Genomic DNA, 19,569 nt, shown 5'->3' on the forward strand with positions numbered 1-19,569 from the left:
GCTTCCTTTCAGCAGTTCAATTATTTTCCTAAAATAACTCTTTGAATTTGTGAACTTTTCTTGGTTTCATACAAATAGTCAAAGCAGCTAAAGCTCAGCGAGTTCTTCCTAAGTACCAGGCATCGTTACAGGTCTTTTACTGGCATTCACCCACTGAATCTCTAAAATAACCCCGTGAGATAGCGTGGTAGGCAAATAGCAGTCCCCTAAAGATGTGCACATCCTGATCCCCAGAACCTGTGGAAATACTATTTATGTGGCAAGGTGGCATTAAGGCTGGGGAGGAATGAAGGTTCCTGAGGTGGACATGGGAGAGAGCCGGGATGAACCAGGTAGGCTCAGAGTGATCACAAGAGTCCTGAAGAGTGAAAAAGGCAGGCAGGCAGGAGAGTCATCAGGAGACTCCATGCTGCTGGCTGGGAGATCCAAGAGGGCCACAAACCAAGGAATGTGGGCAGCCTCCAGAAGCTGGAAAATACCAGGCAAGAGCTTCTTCCCTAGAGCCCCTAGGAAGAAGGCAGCTCTGCCAGTTTAGCACAATGGGATTTGTTTCAGTTTTCTGCTCCAGAAAAGTCAGATAATGCATGGGTGTTGATTTAACTGTAAGATAATACACGTGTTGTTTAAAACGACTTTGTGCTAAGTCACCACAGAAGTGATAGGAACCTAACAGGTAGGCACCTGCCTCACTGCCATTTAGTAGACAGGGATAGGGAAACCAGGGCAGAGAATCTAAATAACTGACCCAGGGACCAAACAGACAGCAGGTGCTTTAGCAAGGGATTTAAACTCATTGACTCCAGTCCTCAACCCTTAGCAACACAGTGGAAAGCAGGAAAGGCCAAAGGCATTTCATCATGTGGATTCTCAGTGCACAGTTTTCTTCTCAGCATCTATTTGTTTTCCAGGTCTCAGTTCCATTGCCGCTTTTTAGGGGATCCCCTCTCTGACTGTTTTGATGAGGCTGGATGCTCAAAGGATGCAGCCTTTGTAGAATACAATTCTCACTACCAAAGTCCTTGTCATGTTACAATTTGACATTTGTTTGAGTTCTAGCTCAGCCATCAAAATGGATACTTCTTGAAGCAAGCCACCCACTGTATATTGTTCTGTGTGCCTGTGTGCCTCTCTCGGTTGTCTACTGACTTTCTCATGTTTAGACAATCTGTGTCAAATTCACCAGATGCACATTGAATTTGTTGTATATGATCTTAAAAAAAGAAAACAAATTCCAGGAGAATAAAGTAGACTTTGAGAAATGAACTGGGTCAGTCAGCTTTCTGTGACTGTGACAAACTAGCTGAGATAATCAACATAGAAGAAGAAAACCTTAATTTTAGTTCACGGTTTAGGAGTATTCAGTCCATGGTTGTTTGTCTCATAGCTTTTAGGCCTCTGGTGGCATAGTACATTATGGTGAGAGTGCAAGCTGCTTACCTCACAACAGACAGAAAGCAAAACAAGGAAACAGGAAGTGTTCCAGTATCCTCTCCAAGGGCAGATCTAAATGAGTTTACTTTCTCTCACTAGGTCCTACCACCTTTCTTTTGTTTTGGGCTGGGTGAAGGGTACTTGACCACTGAGCCACAATCCCAGCCCTATTTTGTATTTTATTTAGAGACAGGGTCTCACTGAGTTGCTTAGTGTCTTACTGTTGCTGAGGCTGGTTTTGAACTTGCAAACCTCTTGCCTCACCCTCCAGAGCTGCTGGGATTACAGGCATGCACTACCTCGCCCAGCCCTACCACCTTTCAATAGTGCCACAAGGTTGGAACCAATCAATAGCATGGGCCAAAGGACAGCATGCATTTCAGATGCTTTAGCCACAAGCAATTCATTTCCATAAAAATAAAATCTGAAAAAATAAAATGACTTCTCAGAAGAAAACTTGTTGATACCTTATGGAAATGCTGCACTCACATCTGACTTGTCAGAAGATGCGCCTTATCTTTAATCATATTGTTCAGTTTTCACAAGAAGTTATTATATAAAAATCTGTTTGTGAATAAGTCTAAAAATCACTCATCTAGAATGAAAAGAAATAAACAAAATCAAGAATATCAGATTTTTTTTCTATATTTGATTATATTTTTAAAATAAAGGGCATCTCATCACCAGTGACTAGCATTTATACATTTCTTAGCCATAAAACTAAATACTTCTACATGGTAATAGCATCTTTTTAACATTTACACTACTGCTGCCCCTGAACACTTATATCCACTAAGGTATAATGTTCTCTATTTTTGACATATATTATTTTATATCCATATCTACATATAGGTATGGTGCATTGTTTTTGGTTTAAGTTTCTGTATATCACTCCACAGCACACATACCTGATTTTCTGGTTTTGCATGATCATTATGTTGGTTTTAAAATTGAGCATTTTTCCTTGTTCATTATTATCTCCAAATAATATGGTGCCATTTGGAGAACTATAAATATGCAATATTATTTGAATGAAATCACACCAGAAGTTATTTGAGTTTTGTAAGGCTTTGCCTCAAAGATGTGTGTTGCTAATTACTAAGCTTTCAATCACATTCAATTAATTCTTCCACCCATGGAGAAGACACTTAATTCATCTGTGCATTTTCTGTGGCTTTGGGATTCAGCTGAAATTGAGTTCACACGAAAAAATAACTGCCAAAGATTCTCTGGGCTTTTAAGCTCCTGTTTCACTTGTCTGTAGCCGACCATTTAAATCACTCTCCATTATAAGGGCATTTTTTTTTCCCGAGGAAACTTATGTTAGTATATTCTGGATCCATTCTCACTAAAATGAAGTTAGAACATTAACTCAGGACCTAGAGAGCTTAGAAGTATTTCTTCCTCATCTGCCCATTCAAAAAGACAAAATCAGGAAAAAGCATGCTAAGAATTCCTTTGCTAAAGTTTCATCAGATTGAAATATTTACTAGAGCAGTCAAAAGAGAGATTGTTTTATTTTCTTGAAGTAGTTCTCATAGTGTATCCATCTCTGGTCCCAATTTTATTCCCTGGACACATATGTAAGCAAATGTATGTTCCAAATATGTGGAATTATTATTATTATTATTATTATTATTATTATTATTATTATTATTATTATTATTTTACAAATAATTATTTCCTTCATTTATCTTCCTTTCTTATCCCAAGTTTTCAAAGTGTTCGAGCCAGAAGAAAAGATCTCTACTTAAAAAAATAAAAGTAATAAAACTGGCTAAATTATGCTGTGTATGTCAATATATCACAATGCATTTCACTTTTATGTAGAATTATATCAAAAATGAAAAAATGCATATGTAAACAAATGGAAGATAAAATAAGTAACTCAAGTAGAAGCTTGCTGAAGTCCTCACTGGCCCCTGGTGTCTGGCCACACTCTCTGTTCCACCCTTTTAGGGTAAACGTGGAACAACTACAGTAAAATCAGCAGTGAATGGCCTCTGTATGCTGCTGAGTGCCTTTCCCAATGGGTATGAATTCTCTTTGGCACAGTGGACTACAGTGGACCTCTGGAACTGTATGTTAGCCTGCCTTAGAAGACGTGATGGCTGGATAAGAATCATTTGGGGTGTGATTCTATGAAAGTAAACATTCTTGTGCTTCCAACAGACAGAACAGATAACCATTCCCATTTAGCAAATTTGGAGCAATGAACCAGTATACCCAGGTCATCTGGGCTTTTACTAAGTGCGAGACTTGAAACTCTGACCCTAGGTCTTCTGACTCTAAATCTAGAATTCATTCTTCAACAACAGCTCTCAGAGTCTTATGTAAACAGCAAGCGCCCAGGAGAAAAGTCCAAGTTCTGTTGGCTCTATTTAGGGACAATAACAAAAACACACTGTAGAGTGCACAGTTGAAAACAGGAGATTCCTCTGTGGTTGAGGTCATGCTGTTCACCAGACAGGGGCTGGCAAACGTCTCCGTTAGTGGTCAGACTGTGAATGTTTTAGGCTGGGTGGGCCACACATGGATGGTCTCTATATCTTTTCCCCTACTCTTTCTCCTCTTCATCTTCTTCTTCCTCCTCCTCCTTCCTCTCCTCTTTATACTTAATTTATTGGTTTTGTTTTATGTCATTTGAAAATTGTGAAAACCATTCTAACTTATGGGCTGTAGGGCTACAGGTACAAGTTGGCCTGTACCTGGCGTAGTTTTTAAAGCTCTAGACCCAGCAGATTCTAGAGCACCAAAGGAGGACTTGTCATGCAGGTCTTGGGGCATAACCCCAAGTCCCTGGCTCTGGAAGGTCTATAATGAAAGTGCACATCTTTGATCACAGCAATTTCACCTCCTGGACTCACCACACATTTAGGCTATTATTATTTCCCTCTGTCCCTGACTCACATTAAAGACAAAATCATGTCTGGCTTGCACTACATCCTTGACGTTCCCGAATTTAAATCTTTTGGTTTCTACTATTTCAGAGATACCTCAAAATGCTCATGGATTAAAAACAAACAAACAAACAACAACAACAACAGCAATGACAGCAACAACAACAAAGTTCACTTTTGAATGGTGAATCTGTTGTGTGGGAATGGCTTATATAGCCAGAGTGAGACAAATTCCCTGCCTGGCAATTGCTTTGCATTCTCCTGTTGCTCCCCCGGCTCCAAAGTACCAGCAGGTAAGTACTCTTTTTATTGTGGGAGGAGGGGAAAGATTAAAAGAAAAAGCCAACTTCTGGATCTGTGATGAATAAATGATATAAGAAAGCACGGGCATTAACCAGGAAGTAGAGCTCCATAAGTTAGACAATGTCTGTCTGAGAACTTTCACAACATGTGATATAAAGGGAGTAAGAAAAATAATTCGTAAAAATATTTCTGTTAATTCTCAGGGAGGAAAAAAAAAACTTGTATGAGAGATAAATGAACAATTCAGAGGAACTCTTCATTTTTCCCAGTTCATATTGACTGCATTTCCATAGGCCACTGCAATGCTCTCGGTTGCTGAGATGTATAAAGAATCACCATAGTTAATTTTGATGTGTAACAAGTCTCTCCACTTTGGACTCCCAGGTGAACTACTACAACCATGGCAACCCAAAGCCCATTTCTGAATAAAGATTCAGAACCTGGACGACAGAAATAAGACTCATGAGGCCAACCTTCCATGCTAAGGATCCGGGTGCCAAAACCTCAAACCTTATGCAGGGCACCCACATCCGCACCTTTGTGTTTACCTTGACAGCTTTCTCTGTTTAACCTGATCCTGGTAAAGAGTTAAGAAAACAGATTTATCAACTGGGATTTTCATGCTTTAAAAGTCAAATTATCAACAGGTCTACCAATTCAACGTCCATTTGTGAGAAGCTACCCACCACGGGGTGCAAAAAAGCCTCTTGCCCATCTACCAACGAGATGAGAAAAAAAATATGAATAGTAAAATACATAAGCAATTTAAAGTGAAGTTGCATAGCTGAAGATACGTTAGAAAGACTAGATGATTTACTGTCAAAAAGACTTACACACAGTAAACATTACAGGAGATCAGAAGAGAGATATTATTTATTCATTCATTAAACATTTATTGGCATTTACACTGTGCCAGGTTTTACTCTTCCTTAAACATTTTCTTGAAACTCCAGACTCACGAATGCAACTCCCTCCTTGGCATCTCCATGTATAGACCTAACAGGCATTTCAAACCCAACATCTTGGCAATGAGCTTATATTTTCTCTCCAAAGCTCCCTTTCCTGTGCTCTTCTCTATCTGAAGGACAGACTGGTCCTCCAGACATTCAGTACAAATCAGCACAGTCAACCTGACTCCTTCCCTATTCTCATACTATACTCAACTTCTAAGCAAATCTATTGGTTCTACCTCTGAAATACATTCAAGATCCAACCACTTCCCACAACCTTAAGAAAAAACAGTAAAAGAACACTGCAGCATTGCAATAGCTTCCTTACCCATGGTCTCCCTGATTCAACTTTTGACCTTTTGTAAGGTCCTGGGACTTCCCTGCTCAGGGCCCTATGAATTCATGAGCACATAGTTCACAGAGCATGATATTCACTAGCCACACTCCTAAATATTAACTCCTGAATTTCTACAATAACTGTACCTGGTAGGTTCTGTCACTTGCTATGTTTTATCAACAAAGAAGTGAAGGCCAAGAGGGACAAGTCATTTGTCAAAGAGCACACAGCTTAGGAGTGGCAGAGCGAGGACTCAAACCCTGACGTGCTGGCTCCATGCTCTATCTTCTGTACCTGCTTCCTCCAATGGCTTCCTTTTCCACTCTTGGGAAAAGCCCACACTTGGTGACTACACCCTGACATGGTCTGTCTCCTATGACCTCCCTGACCTCTTCTTCTACTGCCCCTTCCTTGGTCACCTGGACAAAGGCCTCTCACTGCTCAGCCATCCCAGCTTCTGTTCATCTTAGGGTCTTTCACCTGAGTTAGCCTTCTGCTCAGACATTTCCCCCAGGGGAAGTGGCATGGTTTACTCTCTCACCTCCTTGGTCTTTTCTCAAATGTCATTCCTTCAGTTAGGATGTGGCTTGCCACTGTACCGAACCTCTTATGAGCATATCTAGGCACTGTTCTTAGCTCTCAGCACATATTTATTACACCCACACAGAAGCTCAGGCTTGTTGGGACTACTCTTCCCATTGTACAGTATGGAAAAGAGCCCAGAGGTGTTAAAACAGCACCCCCAAGGTCACTCAGGCGACGCGTTGCAAAGCTAGGATTCCAACCTAGATGCTCTGGCTCCAGAGCCTGTGACCTTACAAAAAAAAAAAAAATCAATACACAGAACGTGGTGACTCATGGGAAATGGGAAGGCGAGAAACCCAAACCCAAACCAAACCAGGACAACAGGACCCAAGTTGGAAGGTGAAAGCTGGAGGGAGAAGATAATGAGCAACCCAGAGGAAATGTTCAAGAGGCACAATGACTTGGATGAGCCCATTTTACTCCAGGTGTCCAAGATTTTCTTGTAAAAGCCAGTTTATGTGTTTAACCTTATTTCCTTTGAGACGTGAACAGAGTGGAGAGTAGACTGGCTCTGGGAATCTTTGCTCCAAGTGTGATGTGGGGTGCTGGAATTGGGTATGTGATGTTAAGATATTCAACCTTTCTGAATCTCTGCTTTCTTTCAGAAATCACAGAAAAGAAGAATTTCTGCACATTCCTTTAAATGAATTTAAACTCTCTAACTGACACATTAAAAAATGTACACACTTATGTGCTTCCCTGTGAAGTTTCAATATATGTACATGTTGCATAATGTTCAAATCAAGGTCAGCATGTTTCTCTCAAACACTTACCATTCCTTTGTAGTGGGTATATTAAAAATCCTCTCTTCTACATTTTTGAAATATATAGGACATTATCATTATCTATAGAAAATTCTTCATCACTCCAATTAATGTCAATGAATTGTATAAATCAGAAGGTTCCTTGAAAAACTATTAAGTCATTAAAAGATTCTTAGTTATTTTGAATGATATCTTTTGCATATTTCTAGCTATAAAGTTCTACAGCCTAACTAGTAAACTTAGAAAAAAATGATGGCTATAATAAATGAGCATGTCCACATGAGCAGTTCACGTAGCTATAGAATGTGAATGTTACTAACAAGTTACACTTATAAGACAAGTTCTCTTTGACCTTAAAACTATTTCACATCTTTTAAAAATTGAACTTATGAAAACTTAAAGGAGTAATGAGTATGGCATCATTTCTACTTAGTGTTTTTGCTTAGAGATAATCATAGCCCCAAATTCAAAAGCAACAGTGCTTTTGGAAAATCAATATTGATTTGCTGACAGGAATTGACATAAAGTGTTTCAGTTTGGTAACAGAGGCAGAGTCCAAGCAAAATGAGTGTCATTTAAACACCATTAGTGTAACAGGTATTTTTTTCATTTGTTATTTACTACATCCTTGATGTTGGAACATTGAAATCTAAGAGAGAAAATTTGATTGTGCTGAAATCACCTGGATGTCAACACCTTTCCAACATTGCAAACTTAAGCACACCACCTATGTCCTAACAGGATTTCAGTGACTAAGCAGATCTCTCCCTAAACCTAAAGTAAGGAAGGGCTCTATCCTCTGCTCCATTCTTGCTGACCCAGCAGATGCACCATCAGGAGTGACATGTCTGCTACAATTAAAGCATAGGCAAAAATGTAATTTGACAAGTGGCAAGAAGCAGCTTTCTAATTAAAACACCACACATTCCACAAAGCTCTCAAGACTTCACTCTGATTTTATGCCTCAGTTAAGCATTTTGAAAAGGCATCTCCACTGTAGAATCAGAAATAAAAGCCCCAGCTTTCCTGAAGTTAGAGATCTAACTACCTGCATCTATAAAACTTGATTGGTTCTATGGTACTGAAAATCTATTCTGGGCTCTTCTTTCAAATTAAGAGTTATAAAAATAAAATCCACTTAATTAAACTAAATTCAAACTCATAATTTTTTTTTTCCTGTAGAAAAGTTAACAGATAAAATGTTAGGCAGGAAAGAATTTCTAATAGACTTACAAACTTCACATGTTTATGACAGATTTAAGAGAAAGAAATCAGCTTTTTGAATGGTAGATATAGTTCTAGGACAAATTCCCCTAATCAGTACAGCAAAGTAGCAAACTCTAGGATATGGCTATCTTGGTCTAAAGCTGAACACCACCTCAAAAACAAAACAAAACAAAACCCAAGATCTTAAATTGCAATGTGTCCATAATAATAGTTCAACCAACGGATTCTGCTTTGCAGGGATACCATACCATTATGATGAGGGTTCTGGGTCTACTCATTTCATCGTCACTTTCCAGAGGCACAGTTTCGTGGGACGTTTCCTCCTGGCGTCGTCTACAAATGTGTGGACAGCTCCTCTGGACCACAGAGCGAAAAGCTTGAAGCAGAACAATGCTGGCAGTGCAGCCCATCGCTGCATCCTGGAGCCTACAGAATAAGTTCTATGTTGATGCTATGTTTGAAAAACAGTGGCTCCTTGTCCCTGCAAACAGCCTACACTTCAGCTGCAGGCAGCTCAATCTCCAATCACTTCCTCCAGCTCTGATCATCTGATCACGGCCAAATAGCTTGGATGCAGAGATGGGAAAGATTTGATCGGCGGAAACTGAGCACACTCAAGAATATTGGAGCTTGTTGCCCAGAGTGTATTTCTCAATTCATTTTGAGAGCAGGTTTTATGTTCATTGCAATGATGCTCTTCGATTCCTGTCTCAGAGGTTTGCACAGATGTGTCTTTCCCACTCAGACATGCAAATAATAAATCACTCCTTCAAACAAAACAACTGAAAATCCTGCTTCATCCTGACATCCCTCCCCTCTGCCCCAAGGCAGATAAGCATCATATAAATAATTGAAAGGATTTTTTGTTTTTAATGCAAACACTTCCTGGAGGAAATTTTGCTGGACACCTCATTAAGTGATTGGAGTTTGACTTTTCATAGTTCGTAAGTTCTAGAAATGAAATCGGTTCATCTGGAATGTAGAGTACACTGAATCAAGATGATTTATAGAAAGTATGCACGCGTTAACTAAGCCCACGTGGGAGACACCAGTGTCACTGTGATTTCCTTTCAATAGCACAGTTGTTCTGTTCCCACACATGCAGTTCTGCAGCCTAATACATTTTTATATTTACATAGGCGGCTTGCAGGGCTGAGAATATCTCTATTACTGAGGTCACTCAGAGTGTTCCGCCAGGCTGGCCTCTTAGAAAAGGCAGCTGTGAAGCATTTTAACATCCTATCAATAAGAATTCAAGCCTTGGGGAAGGACTTTGAGGTCTTTGATAGTTAAGAGTCTAGTATTCCCTGACTTCTGCAAGACTAGTCACTTAGGAGGGAACCAAAGAGGGATGCTCAGAAATCATGTGACCCATCTGGAATGGCCTCAAGATCTAATGGTACACTGAAAGAGAATAGGACAGCAGGGGATACTCACACTAAAAATATCTCATGGAAAATGGATTTTGCTTACAAATGAGGAAAGTATGAAATCCCCAGTAGGATTTGCAGTGTCGGAATCTTTTCTGCCAAGATAATTCTTTCAGTGTAACTCTTAGAGATTTAAAGGAAAAAAAAAGGTTTTATTTGGTCTCTGTGCTCCTGGATGTGGAGGTCCTGTAGGAAGTTTGGGCGAGGTTTGTTTTGCCGTAAGGTGTGGCCACCCAGCCCCCAGGAAAATTGCTTTCACAGAAGCATCTAGCAAAATGATCAATTAGGCATTAATTGCTCAGTAATCCGTCACAACACAGCGTCCTTTAAACTGGTGTGTTTGCCAAAGAAGTAAAACATGTTTCTACCGCTCTCACTTTTAAGAAGTACTAGATGTTCAGGAGTTTTTCATCTTTTTCTGTTTTGAGCAAACAAATTTGAGTGCTGTTGGAAAAAGAAGAAAAAAAAATGCTAATGGTGCTGGCAAGTCCTTGACTTCCTCCGGACCTTTGTCAGAGTGCCCGGATGCTAATCTAAACCATTTTTACTCCAAACAGCTGGAGCATTTACTGCAGAGAGGCTACAATTTAGCCTGTCCAGCTAGTATGTATTGAACATCTGTATATAATGGTGTCCACCAGAGACAAAGTAAAGAACGGGATTCCATGTTCATACTGGCTTCGAGTAGAACTGTTCCTCCAGACTCTCCATATGTACGTCAGTGCCCAGCCTGCCCACCCAGTCCCATACCTGGTGACAGATCACTCTCCAATCACTTTCGTAGGTTCTGATCATCTGCTCCTGACCACATGGCTTGGATGAGCAAGGGGTGTCAGAAATGCTCAGACATGTCACCCCTCCAGGTGGAAGTGGAGAGGGAAGGCAGACACGCAGCATGGCCTGTCAGGGAAGACGTGCCCTACATCTTATAACTCCCTCCCAGCCACCACTTCTCTCTAAATCCGGCCAACTCTCTAGGGTGGCTTTTGGAGTCAGATGTTTTGGCAGATGTCAAAGTCTTTAGGGAAACAAATGAGATGCTTTCTAGCTATTAGAGGCCGGCCCTCATCGATCCCCTCTTTTTCTCTGAGGAATTCACCCCTATTACTCATGGGTTGCCGAGAGACTCAATACTCTTTTTCTTTCTCCTTCTCCCTGTCTCTTAAAGTGTATTATCAAGTGAAGGGAGTCTTCAAGGATTAGTTTTTTTGGAATTCAGAGCACACCCATTACCCAACAGACTAGACACAAAAAGGATGGAAAGCAGGAAATAAGAGTTGGACAATGTTCTCCAACATTTTGCAAAGGTACAAGAAAGGGGCTGGTTTCTAAGGCTAAAGTTTACAAAGTAAATTAAGCCGCAGGTGGGCGAGGGTGAGGAAGAAGATAGAAATCTAACCAAAGAGATGTTCCCCTCATATTTAGTGTGTGTGTTAATACACAAGAAATATTAGAATATTTGGTATAAACGATTCAGAAAGAGTGCTGGTTTTGTCAGAACAATCAATGAATGGATCATTAATTTGGCCTATGGCTTTACCAAGAGGTCACTTTGTGAGACCCTCCTTCACCCGCATCTGCCTCCTTTCCTAGCTAGGTCTTATTTCATGATTCAGTCAGACACTGATTATTTGTAAAATGCTACTAGAGATAGGATTTTGAACTTATTATTCTAGATGAGAAAATATTATCATTAGCAAGTATGAATGCAAAATTTTCCAAGGAAGTGTTGGATAAGAGATTTTACTTTGGGCTATTAAATATGTATTATTATGTGTTATTTCATATACATGAATTCAGTAGACATTCATGAAGTCTTCAACCCACGCACACAGTGAAAACCTTTCATGTTGGAAATAGAATTGGCCACGTTGTGTAGTCACGGTGGAGTCCTGGTGTACACAGGAATGAAGGAAAGCTGTGGGGGAGAAGCTATTGATAAGGGACATCAGGGAGAAAGGGAAAAGTGTGGCATTTCGGATAATAAAGAGAGGGAAGAGAGAAGAAAAAGGGAGAAAGAACGAAAGGACTGAGATTTCTAAAATCTTCAAAACAGCCCTGAACACCAGGAAGGAGGGCTCTTGGTCTGTCTCAGGGCTGTACACACCTAGATGTAGGCTGCTTATCTCTTGCCAACAAACCCTGACCAAGGAATGTCGCTTTTAGAGAAGTTGTCTATTATTTTTTTGGCCTGTGAATTACTTAACTCCAAATGTAGATCTTTCCACCATTGGGGCAGTGCATCCAAAGATCTTTACACAATGGGCCAGGAACCCATTTTTAATTTCAATAAATAATGCCTATTGAAAGTGTTGGACTTTCCCAGCTTTGTTAAATTATGTAAGAGTTGTATATCTCCACCTATCTATTTAATCTATCTTGCAATCTATCTAAATCTACCCTGATCATCTTGAATTGGACTATGGCTGGGCAAGATGGAGGCAAAGCCCTTTTCCTCCTCTCTCCAAAGACCTGGTGTCTTTGAGTCTCCCCTGACCTGTGGCAGGAAGTCCTCGGCCACATGTATAAAGTGTCAAGGATACTAAACCTTGTGCTGATAAGGAAAGTTTGTCCTGAAAGAAAAAAGATAACCGTGTGTGTGTGTGTGTGTGTGTGTGTGTGTGTGTGTGTGTATATATTATTTTTATTTTTTGCTTTACTGGGGATTGAACCTAGGGGTCCTTTACTACTGAGTCATGTCCCAAGCCCTTTTTATATTTTATCTTGAGACAGGGTCTCACTAAGTTGCTGAGGGTCTTGCTAAGTTGCTGAGGCTGGCCTTAAATTGCAGTTATCCTGTCTCAGCTCCCATGCACCACCTTGTCATAAAGTATCTTTTTGAGAAATGAAGCACAATAACAGCAGCCAGAAGTGCTTCTTGTACACCCCAATACTGGATGCTTCATTGCTTCACACACTGCAAGGTGCGGGTTACTATTTCAAGACTTTAATAAAACTTCTTATGAAGAGAAATTGGTGGAAAGGCTGAGATTTTGAGAATGGAAGACTTTATGGATTGAACTGTGTGCACTGGAAGCTCTAGTCCCCAACATGATTGTATTTGGAGACAGGGTTTTAAAAGTACTAATATGAAGTCAAATGAGGTCATAATAGTGGGGCCCTAATCCTCTGACATTGGTGTTCTTAGAGGAAACAGGCAGGTAGCTCAGTGGTACAGCGCTTGCCTTGCTCATGTGAGGCATTGGGTTTGATCCTCAGCACCATATAAAAATAGATAAATAAATAAAATAAAGGTATTGTGTCCATCTACAATGAAGAAGAAGAAGAAGAAGGATGATGATGATGATGATGATGATGATGATGATGATATAAGGGAACACTAGGTCTCTCTCTCTCTCTGTCTCCACATGCACACAATGAAGGGACCACAGGAGACCCAGGGAGAAGGTGGCTGCACACAACACAAGAATTGTCACCAGAGCCAACAACCCCAAAGCCCTTTTAATCTTGAACTTCCAGCCTCTAGAATCCTGAGAATATTAATTTCTGCTGCTTAAACCACCCAGTGTGTAGTGTTTTGTCACAACGGACTGATACTAAAACCTTTCCAGGGAAACCGTATTCCAGCCACGAAGCCTCCAGTGAGCGAACCTTGAACCTCCACTTCTCAAGAGAGCTTCCCAGGGGCCATGGGAGCTGCCCTCCCTTTTCCCAAGCACAGAGGGTAGGAGCCTCCGGAAAAGTACCTCCTCCTGAAGCCGACTCCCTTGGACCCACCTGCAGACTCTGGAAGCCACGGCTTCTAGTTCAGGCAGTGGACAGAGCACATCTGTTTACCTCCCTCCTCCCCAAGACCAAGTGGAATGACCACAGAGCAGAATGAAAGCACTTGGGCCCCATCAGTGGATGAATTTCCAGGTGTTTCTGAAAGATGAAAAGTGAAGAGGATCACAATGTTCAATAACCAAAACTGAAGGAGTCAGGTCCAGCTCCCGCGCGCAGCAGGAAGAGAGGTCAGAGGAGCGGCCTCTTCTCAGCCAGCGGGACCGAGCCCGTGCTGGATGTGGAAAAGCTATCAGAGAACCTCCTCCTGCCCCCTCCGTGGCGCAGACAGGACACTGGAGCCCCTGACTACTGCTAGCCACAGCAGGCGAGTGCCTTCAGAGACCAGCACAGGGAGCACTGCAGCAAGAAATCCTATGACTTTGGCCTTGGCCATTGGGGTCAGGGGCCTAGATCGGGCCTGTCTGTCAATCTGGCTTCCACATCCTGAAATTAAGACTGCAGCAGGCACGCTGTCGTCCCCGGAGCTCATCCATCAGCTGCCAGTCTGACCAAGTAAAGGAGGGGGCTGCAAATGTCCATCTTCTCTCTTCCCAGAGCTGGCTACCCCATCTAAGGAGATCCCTCCCTATATTTTGGCTATTTTATGGAGAAAGAAACAGTGTATCCCATCAGCATTTATTGAGAAACATGGTTCAAGTCCAACTAGCTCCTTGTCCCTATGGCAACAGGGTGGAAAAAACAGCCAGCAGAGCACAGCTGAAAAGCTCACAGTGAGCCTCTGAGTCCGAGTATGCTACGATCACAACCATTGTGCAGTGAAGGCTCTAACATGTATAAGCTGAGTGTTTTTAAGCAAGTCACTTAACTTCTCTGAGTCTCAACAGCAAATAATATAAAATAGGGATAAATCCTTTATACCTGCAGGGTTTTCATGGGAGGGAAGCAACTGAAAAGGTCCATAATAATCAAATTCAATGAACAAATGTGATATTTGTTCATAGGAATGACAGATGCTTGGTCCCCTCACTCTTAGCCTCTGGGCTTAGTTTGAAAATGATATTACCCTGGAGAAGCTTCTCTGACAGGCCGTTGCCGCACAGCCCTTAACTCAGTCCTTATCAGGGCACCCCAGGGGTTTCCTTCCTAACACACAAGCTGTGACACTCGAATTGATTTGATTTTTAAAGACCCAAGATTGTGCTAACATTGTTCATCATATACCTTGTGCCTACCTTGTAGTGGGTTTTCAATGTAATAATAATGGTGATGAGAATACGTATGAAGAAAGCAAGACCTGGGCATTGTTCTAGTTAATATTAATACAGAGATGCACTTACACCTCCTTCTGTGAGGTAGTGCTAGGATCACCCCCATTTTACAGCTAGAGACACGGACGCACAGAGAAGTGAAGGGCTTCCTTATAGAACCATAGCTACAGTTAAATAGCAGAGTCAGAATTGGAAGTTAGTCTGGCTCCAAGAGTCTGGGCTTACAACATTCATGTTAAATTTGCATCACACAAGCCTTCTATCTTCCAGTGATAGGTTTAGACTAGAAAAATCTTTGGTGTCTAGCAAGGTGCAGAGGTAAGCCTGGAAACCACCCCTTGAACATTGATCTGACGCTCACAGGAAAAGCTGTGGTGTTTCCTTGGATGATAATTTCTGAAAGCAGTTAGCAGTTAGTCTTAAGACTGTTTGGGGGTGATCATTTAAGTTGCATTTTAATGGGGATTTAAGATATCTTTAAATGGAATGAATGTGATGAGAGAATTTTTTAAAAGTGCATAATGTTGACTGTGCAAAAGCACTCAGGGGCAGAAACGACTCCAGTGTTCTAACTGGCTATGGAAGCAAACATTTGGAATACAGAAACCTGACTGGCTCCCTTGGTAATGCCTTGTTTATCCTGCACAATAGAAGGTGTTGGTTAATGCCAAAATGCCCCCAGGAAAGAGGCCCTGAGAGTTGGCAGACACCTTGGACATGTCAGTGCTTCAGAGAAAGCCAGCCAGTTGCTTTCTAGGGACACCGTGACCGTCACCCTGGTGGGTGCTGTGTGGCCTCCCAAGCTCTGCTGCACCTGCCTTTTCCACCAGGTGCAGCATTCTCTGCTGAGTCCTGTGCTGAGACCCAGGCAGAGGGTCAGAAACCTCCATCTGCCTATTTAGGCCATAGCCCAGGCATTACAGGGAGCTCACTAATGATTTGTGGGACACATGAATCAATTGGTAGGTAATTAAGGTCAGAATTATTGTCATCACTATCAATACCGCCATCATCCCCTCAACCATGTTGGGCTTCTCTGTAAATTTCCCAGAAGTACAGCAATTGTTGCCCCCAAAGAGTGGCCCAAAGGAGGAGAGACCCCCATAGATTAAAGACAACTGGGGATTCCGTCCCAAGTCAAGTAAAACCAGGTCACAGAATTTGCCATTTTCCAGGGCAGGGATTAGTGAGAATCTTCTTCCTTGTCCACTTCCAGATAGGTATGTCCCCTCAGGTAGGAACTGGAAGGGATGTCTAGGGGCAAGTCCTCCAGGGCCTTCTAGCTGAAAAGTGGAAAACAACCCAGCCAAGGGATGAAGGCGCAGTTACCCTCTCATCCCCCTCTTTGCCTCCCCAGCAGCCACTTCTACTCAAGACCTGGGGGTACAAGTCTTTAACAATAATAATCCTTGACCTCTTTTTCCATATCTGTGACTGGCAGTTCTCTTCCTTCACTTTCTCTCTATCCATTTTCACTTAACTGCAGTGGCCTCCTCTTTACAGGGGTCCTTCCCACACGCTGACATTTATTGAGCTGTACAATAAATTATGTTGGAAACAAGCTCATTGTTCTTTTGTTTTAAAAGTATGGGTGTGCTACCGAGCCCTCCTTTATCTTCATTTCCCTACCTTTGGCACGGGTGCAGCTCAAAGGTAGATTATTCTTTTGTTGGTACATTTAGATGCATCAGAAAATTATTCTTCATTGCTTTCTAATTGTGCTTCCTGCCGAGTGCATGGATAATTTAAATGTTCCATTAATATCCTGTCTTACATTTCTCAGGTGTCTCTGTTTGACTGAGCTCTCCTCAGCTCATAATAAATCTTATTCATAGTAGAAGTTTGCAATTGTGTAGCAAGTAGGCAAGAAAATCAGGAAGCGGATGCCTAAAGTCAATATCTGTGGAGCTCTTATTGCCCTTGTCACTCTGAGCAAAAATTTCAGCCTCAGTTTTCACATCTGTTAAATGAATGAGTGTTCACAGGACCTAATCTCCACCCCATAGCCTCAGTCCAGTTCCAGAAGCAGGATAAGTGCTCAATACATGTAGCCGCACTGAAAAAGAGAATGAAGAATTTTCAAACAAAGAATTTTCAAACTCTGCTTGTCTTCTCCCCACTCCCCTACAAGTGGTATTTCTTATTTCCTGTCTCTGCCTTACCCAGGGACACACAAAGCTCCCTGGATGATGGGGGGACTGGGGGTGTTGGGCACAACTCCTTGGGCTTTGAAGTTAGCTCCCATGGCAATGTGACATGAGTTCCATAACCCCCTTGGCAGTCCTTTCCCATGGTAAACAAATTTGAAATAACATACCAATCCCTCACTTATCCCCAGGTCTCTCATTTTGCAACCTCAACTATTCTGATCACAGCCAAGTCTGGGAAGGAACATAAGCAACTTTTGCAGAGCCAGAAAGACATGGCACATGATTCATTCCATGAAGCTGGTGGGAGTGATGGGGAAGAGGTGCTCAGACTGCCACCAATAGCATCACCTCCTTGCACAGGGTTCTAAAGAGCTTGACAGCCAAACATGCAGCAGCTCTGGATCAGAAGCAATGTGATGCTGATCTACCCAGGCCTGGGGAACAGGAAGCAGGCACTTAGAACTGGCATCCCTGCTGAAGGCAAGTGTGCCCACAGCCTCTTCAAGGGGTTGTGGCAGGCTGGGCCATTAAGTCACCGGAAAGAGCGTGGAACTGCTCCTGAGGGTGGGATTGAGAGCACCTTATTCCAACTTGGTATCTAAGAAGTGATTCAGAGCAGTGAACCCGGGCTTTGGAACTAGAGGTCTGAGATTGAACCCTAGCTGTATTTCATGACTTTAATTCTCTGAGTCTATTTTTCTCAATGGTCCAATGAGAGTAACATGAACTCCTTTGCAGAGCTGTAACAAAGACACTTAGTATAAAACACTGGCATAAAGAGCAGATGCTATCACTCCTTCACTAGTTATTACTAATGCCACTATTGTTTATTAATATCACTACTATTCTAAGTAAATGCTAAGGAGGGCAAATAAAAGTCCTTTAGGTCAAGGCTCAAAGCCAGTGTAGTTATATGCAAGTAGTATCTCAAGCAAGGGGCAGCCTTGGCATTAGGATGAATGGCAAGGTCTGGGGGTGGGGTGGGGTGGGCAGGAAACATTATGGGCTCCTTTTCACCAGGCGGCAGGTCCCAGTACACTTACAGGTATGAGCGACCACAAAAGGAAGGCACCCATGATCAACAGTCCAACCAAAGAGAGAGAAGAAATCAATACCCCCAGTATCTGGGACTCATCCGTGATGGGAGCCATAAATGAGGTGAAGGTCAATGTGAGTGACAATGTCACAGCTCTATACGATAATGAGCACTTGCAGCCGTGACATGGATGCATCCAGAAAGTCATATGATGTCTGGTGACCATAGTTTAGGGGCAGAGAAATCTGTGAAACAGTCTAGATAAGTTTCTACCAATGACTGCTTTTAATTTTTAAAAGTTTAGTGATGAAATTGGATAAATGATGTTATTTTCAAAAGTTATAACATCATTTGAAAATTGTTCTCAGATGATACTAGATAAATGCACTATTGACTGTACTTTCAGTACTTGTTCTGCCTTATTTCTCATGTTTGCTTTTTTTTCCACTTTGAATCGTGGCAGGAACTAACCACCCACCTCCTAAACATTCCAACTCAAATCTAGTTTACTATAATTACGAGTTGCTTTCCAAACACAAAAACAGAAGTCTTTAAAGTCATTTACAACTGTTCTCTCCAAATCAACTGAAGAGATGAAAAGGAGGATGTCAGTCAGCCCCACATGCTTTGCCAGAATCCAGGGGAGCAGCCCACCGATCTTTGGAGGGTTGGTACGAAGCACCCAGCTCTGAGCTTTTGAAAGGAAATGAAGGCAAACCAAGGTTTAAATCCAACGGGAACAGGAAGAACGGGTGATATTCAAAAAAATTAACTTGATAAGATAATGTTCAGCTTCTCTTTGAAACCTAAGCTGCAGGATGAGAATACTTAAAGATTTGTTGCTCTTAACTTTCAGTTTCTTCTACTGACAATGGAAGTCTTGCAGTTCTTCAGGAGGAGGTCTGCTAGGGCTCCACATGGTGGGAACAGCACTGAACAGGGTGGGCTCTGACATCAGGTCTTCCAGCAAGGTCTGCCACCTCTTTCTCTGGGTCTAAGTTTGCTCATAAAGCTGAAGGTTAGAACAGATGGTCTCGGGTTCTTTCTAGATCTAGGTTCCTTTAGCTTTATCAAACCTGGAGATTCAGAGAGATGTCCAGACTTGAGAGTAGAGAAGATAGGAGGAGTTCCTGTGTGGCCACAGTTCCCTGTGTATACACGTGGCTACAGGATGTGGAGAGCATGATACCAAACCATTATGTGTCTTACGTTTGTTAAAACATTTTAAAAAATATGAACTACAATTTTATTTTGAGGATGAGGGTGCTCCTGATATAATTTGGCCTTCTTTGCATTTTTATTTTAAATTGACATGGAGTAATTGCTATGGTTTAGATATGAGGTGTCCTCCAAAGGCTCATGTGTGAGAAGATGCAAAATCATTCAGAGGTGAAATTATTAGACTATGAGTGTAGCCTAATCAGTAGATTAACTCCTGGAT

The 19,569-nt window shown here is 41.8% G+C and overlaps 1 protein-coding gene across 10 annotated transcripts in view; it reads right to left on the reverse strand.

Annotated features, from left to right (window-relative positions):
• Positions 1-19,569, reverse strand: part of DOCK10 (dedicator of cytokinesis 10) — a 249,127-nt gene that overhangs the window by 179,377 nt on the left and 50,181 nt on the right. For 5 of the 10 annotated variants that reach the window (XM_081261146.1, XM_081261148.1, XM_081261147.1 and 2 more), the window contains exon 1: positions 8,746-8,992. The exons of 2 other annotated variants lie outside the window; for them this stretch is intronic. In XM_081261146.1, coding sequence (XP_081117272.1) covers positions 8,746-8,907 — 162 coding nt within the window. In that variant the 5' untranslated portion in view covers positions 8,908-8,992. Of the gene's footprint in view, positions 1-8,745; positions 8,994-19,569 lie in introns of those variants that run through there. 3 more of the 10 variants (XM_081261152.1, XM_081261145.1, XM_081261144.1) reach the window with 1 other exon arrangement.

Source organism: Spermophilus citellus, assembly GCF_964194105.1.
Source record: "Spermophilus citellus genome assembly, chromosome: 11".
Taxonomy (NCBI): domain Eukaryota; kingdom Metazoa; phylum Chordata; class Mammalia; order Rodentia; family Sciuridae; genus Spermophilus; species Spermophilus citellus.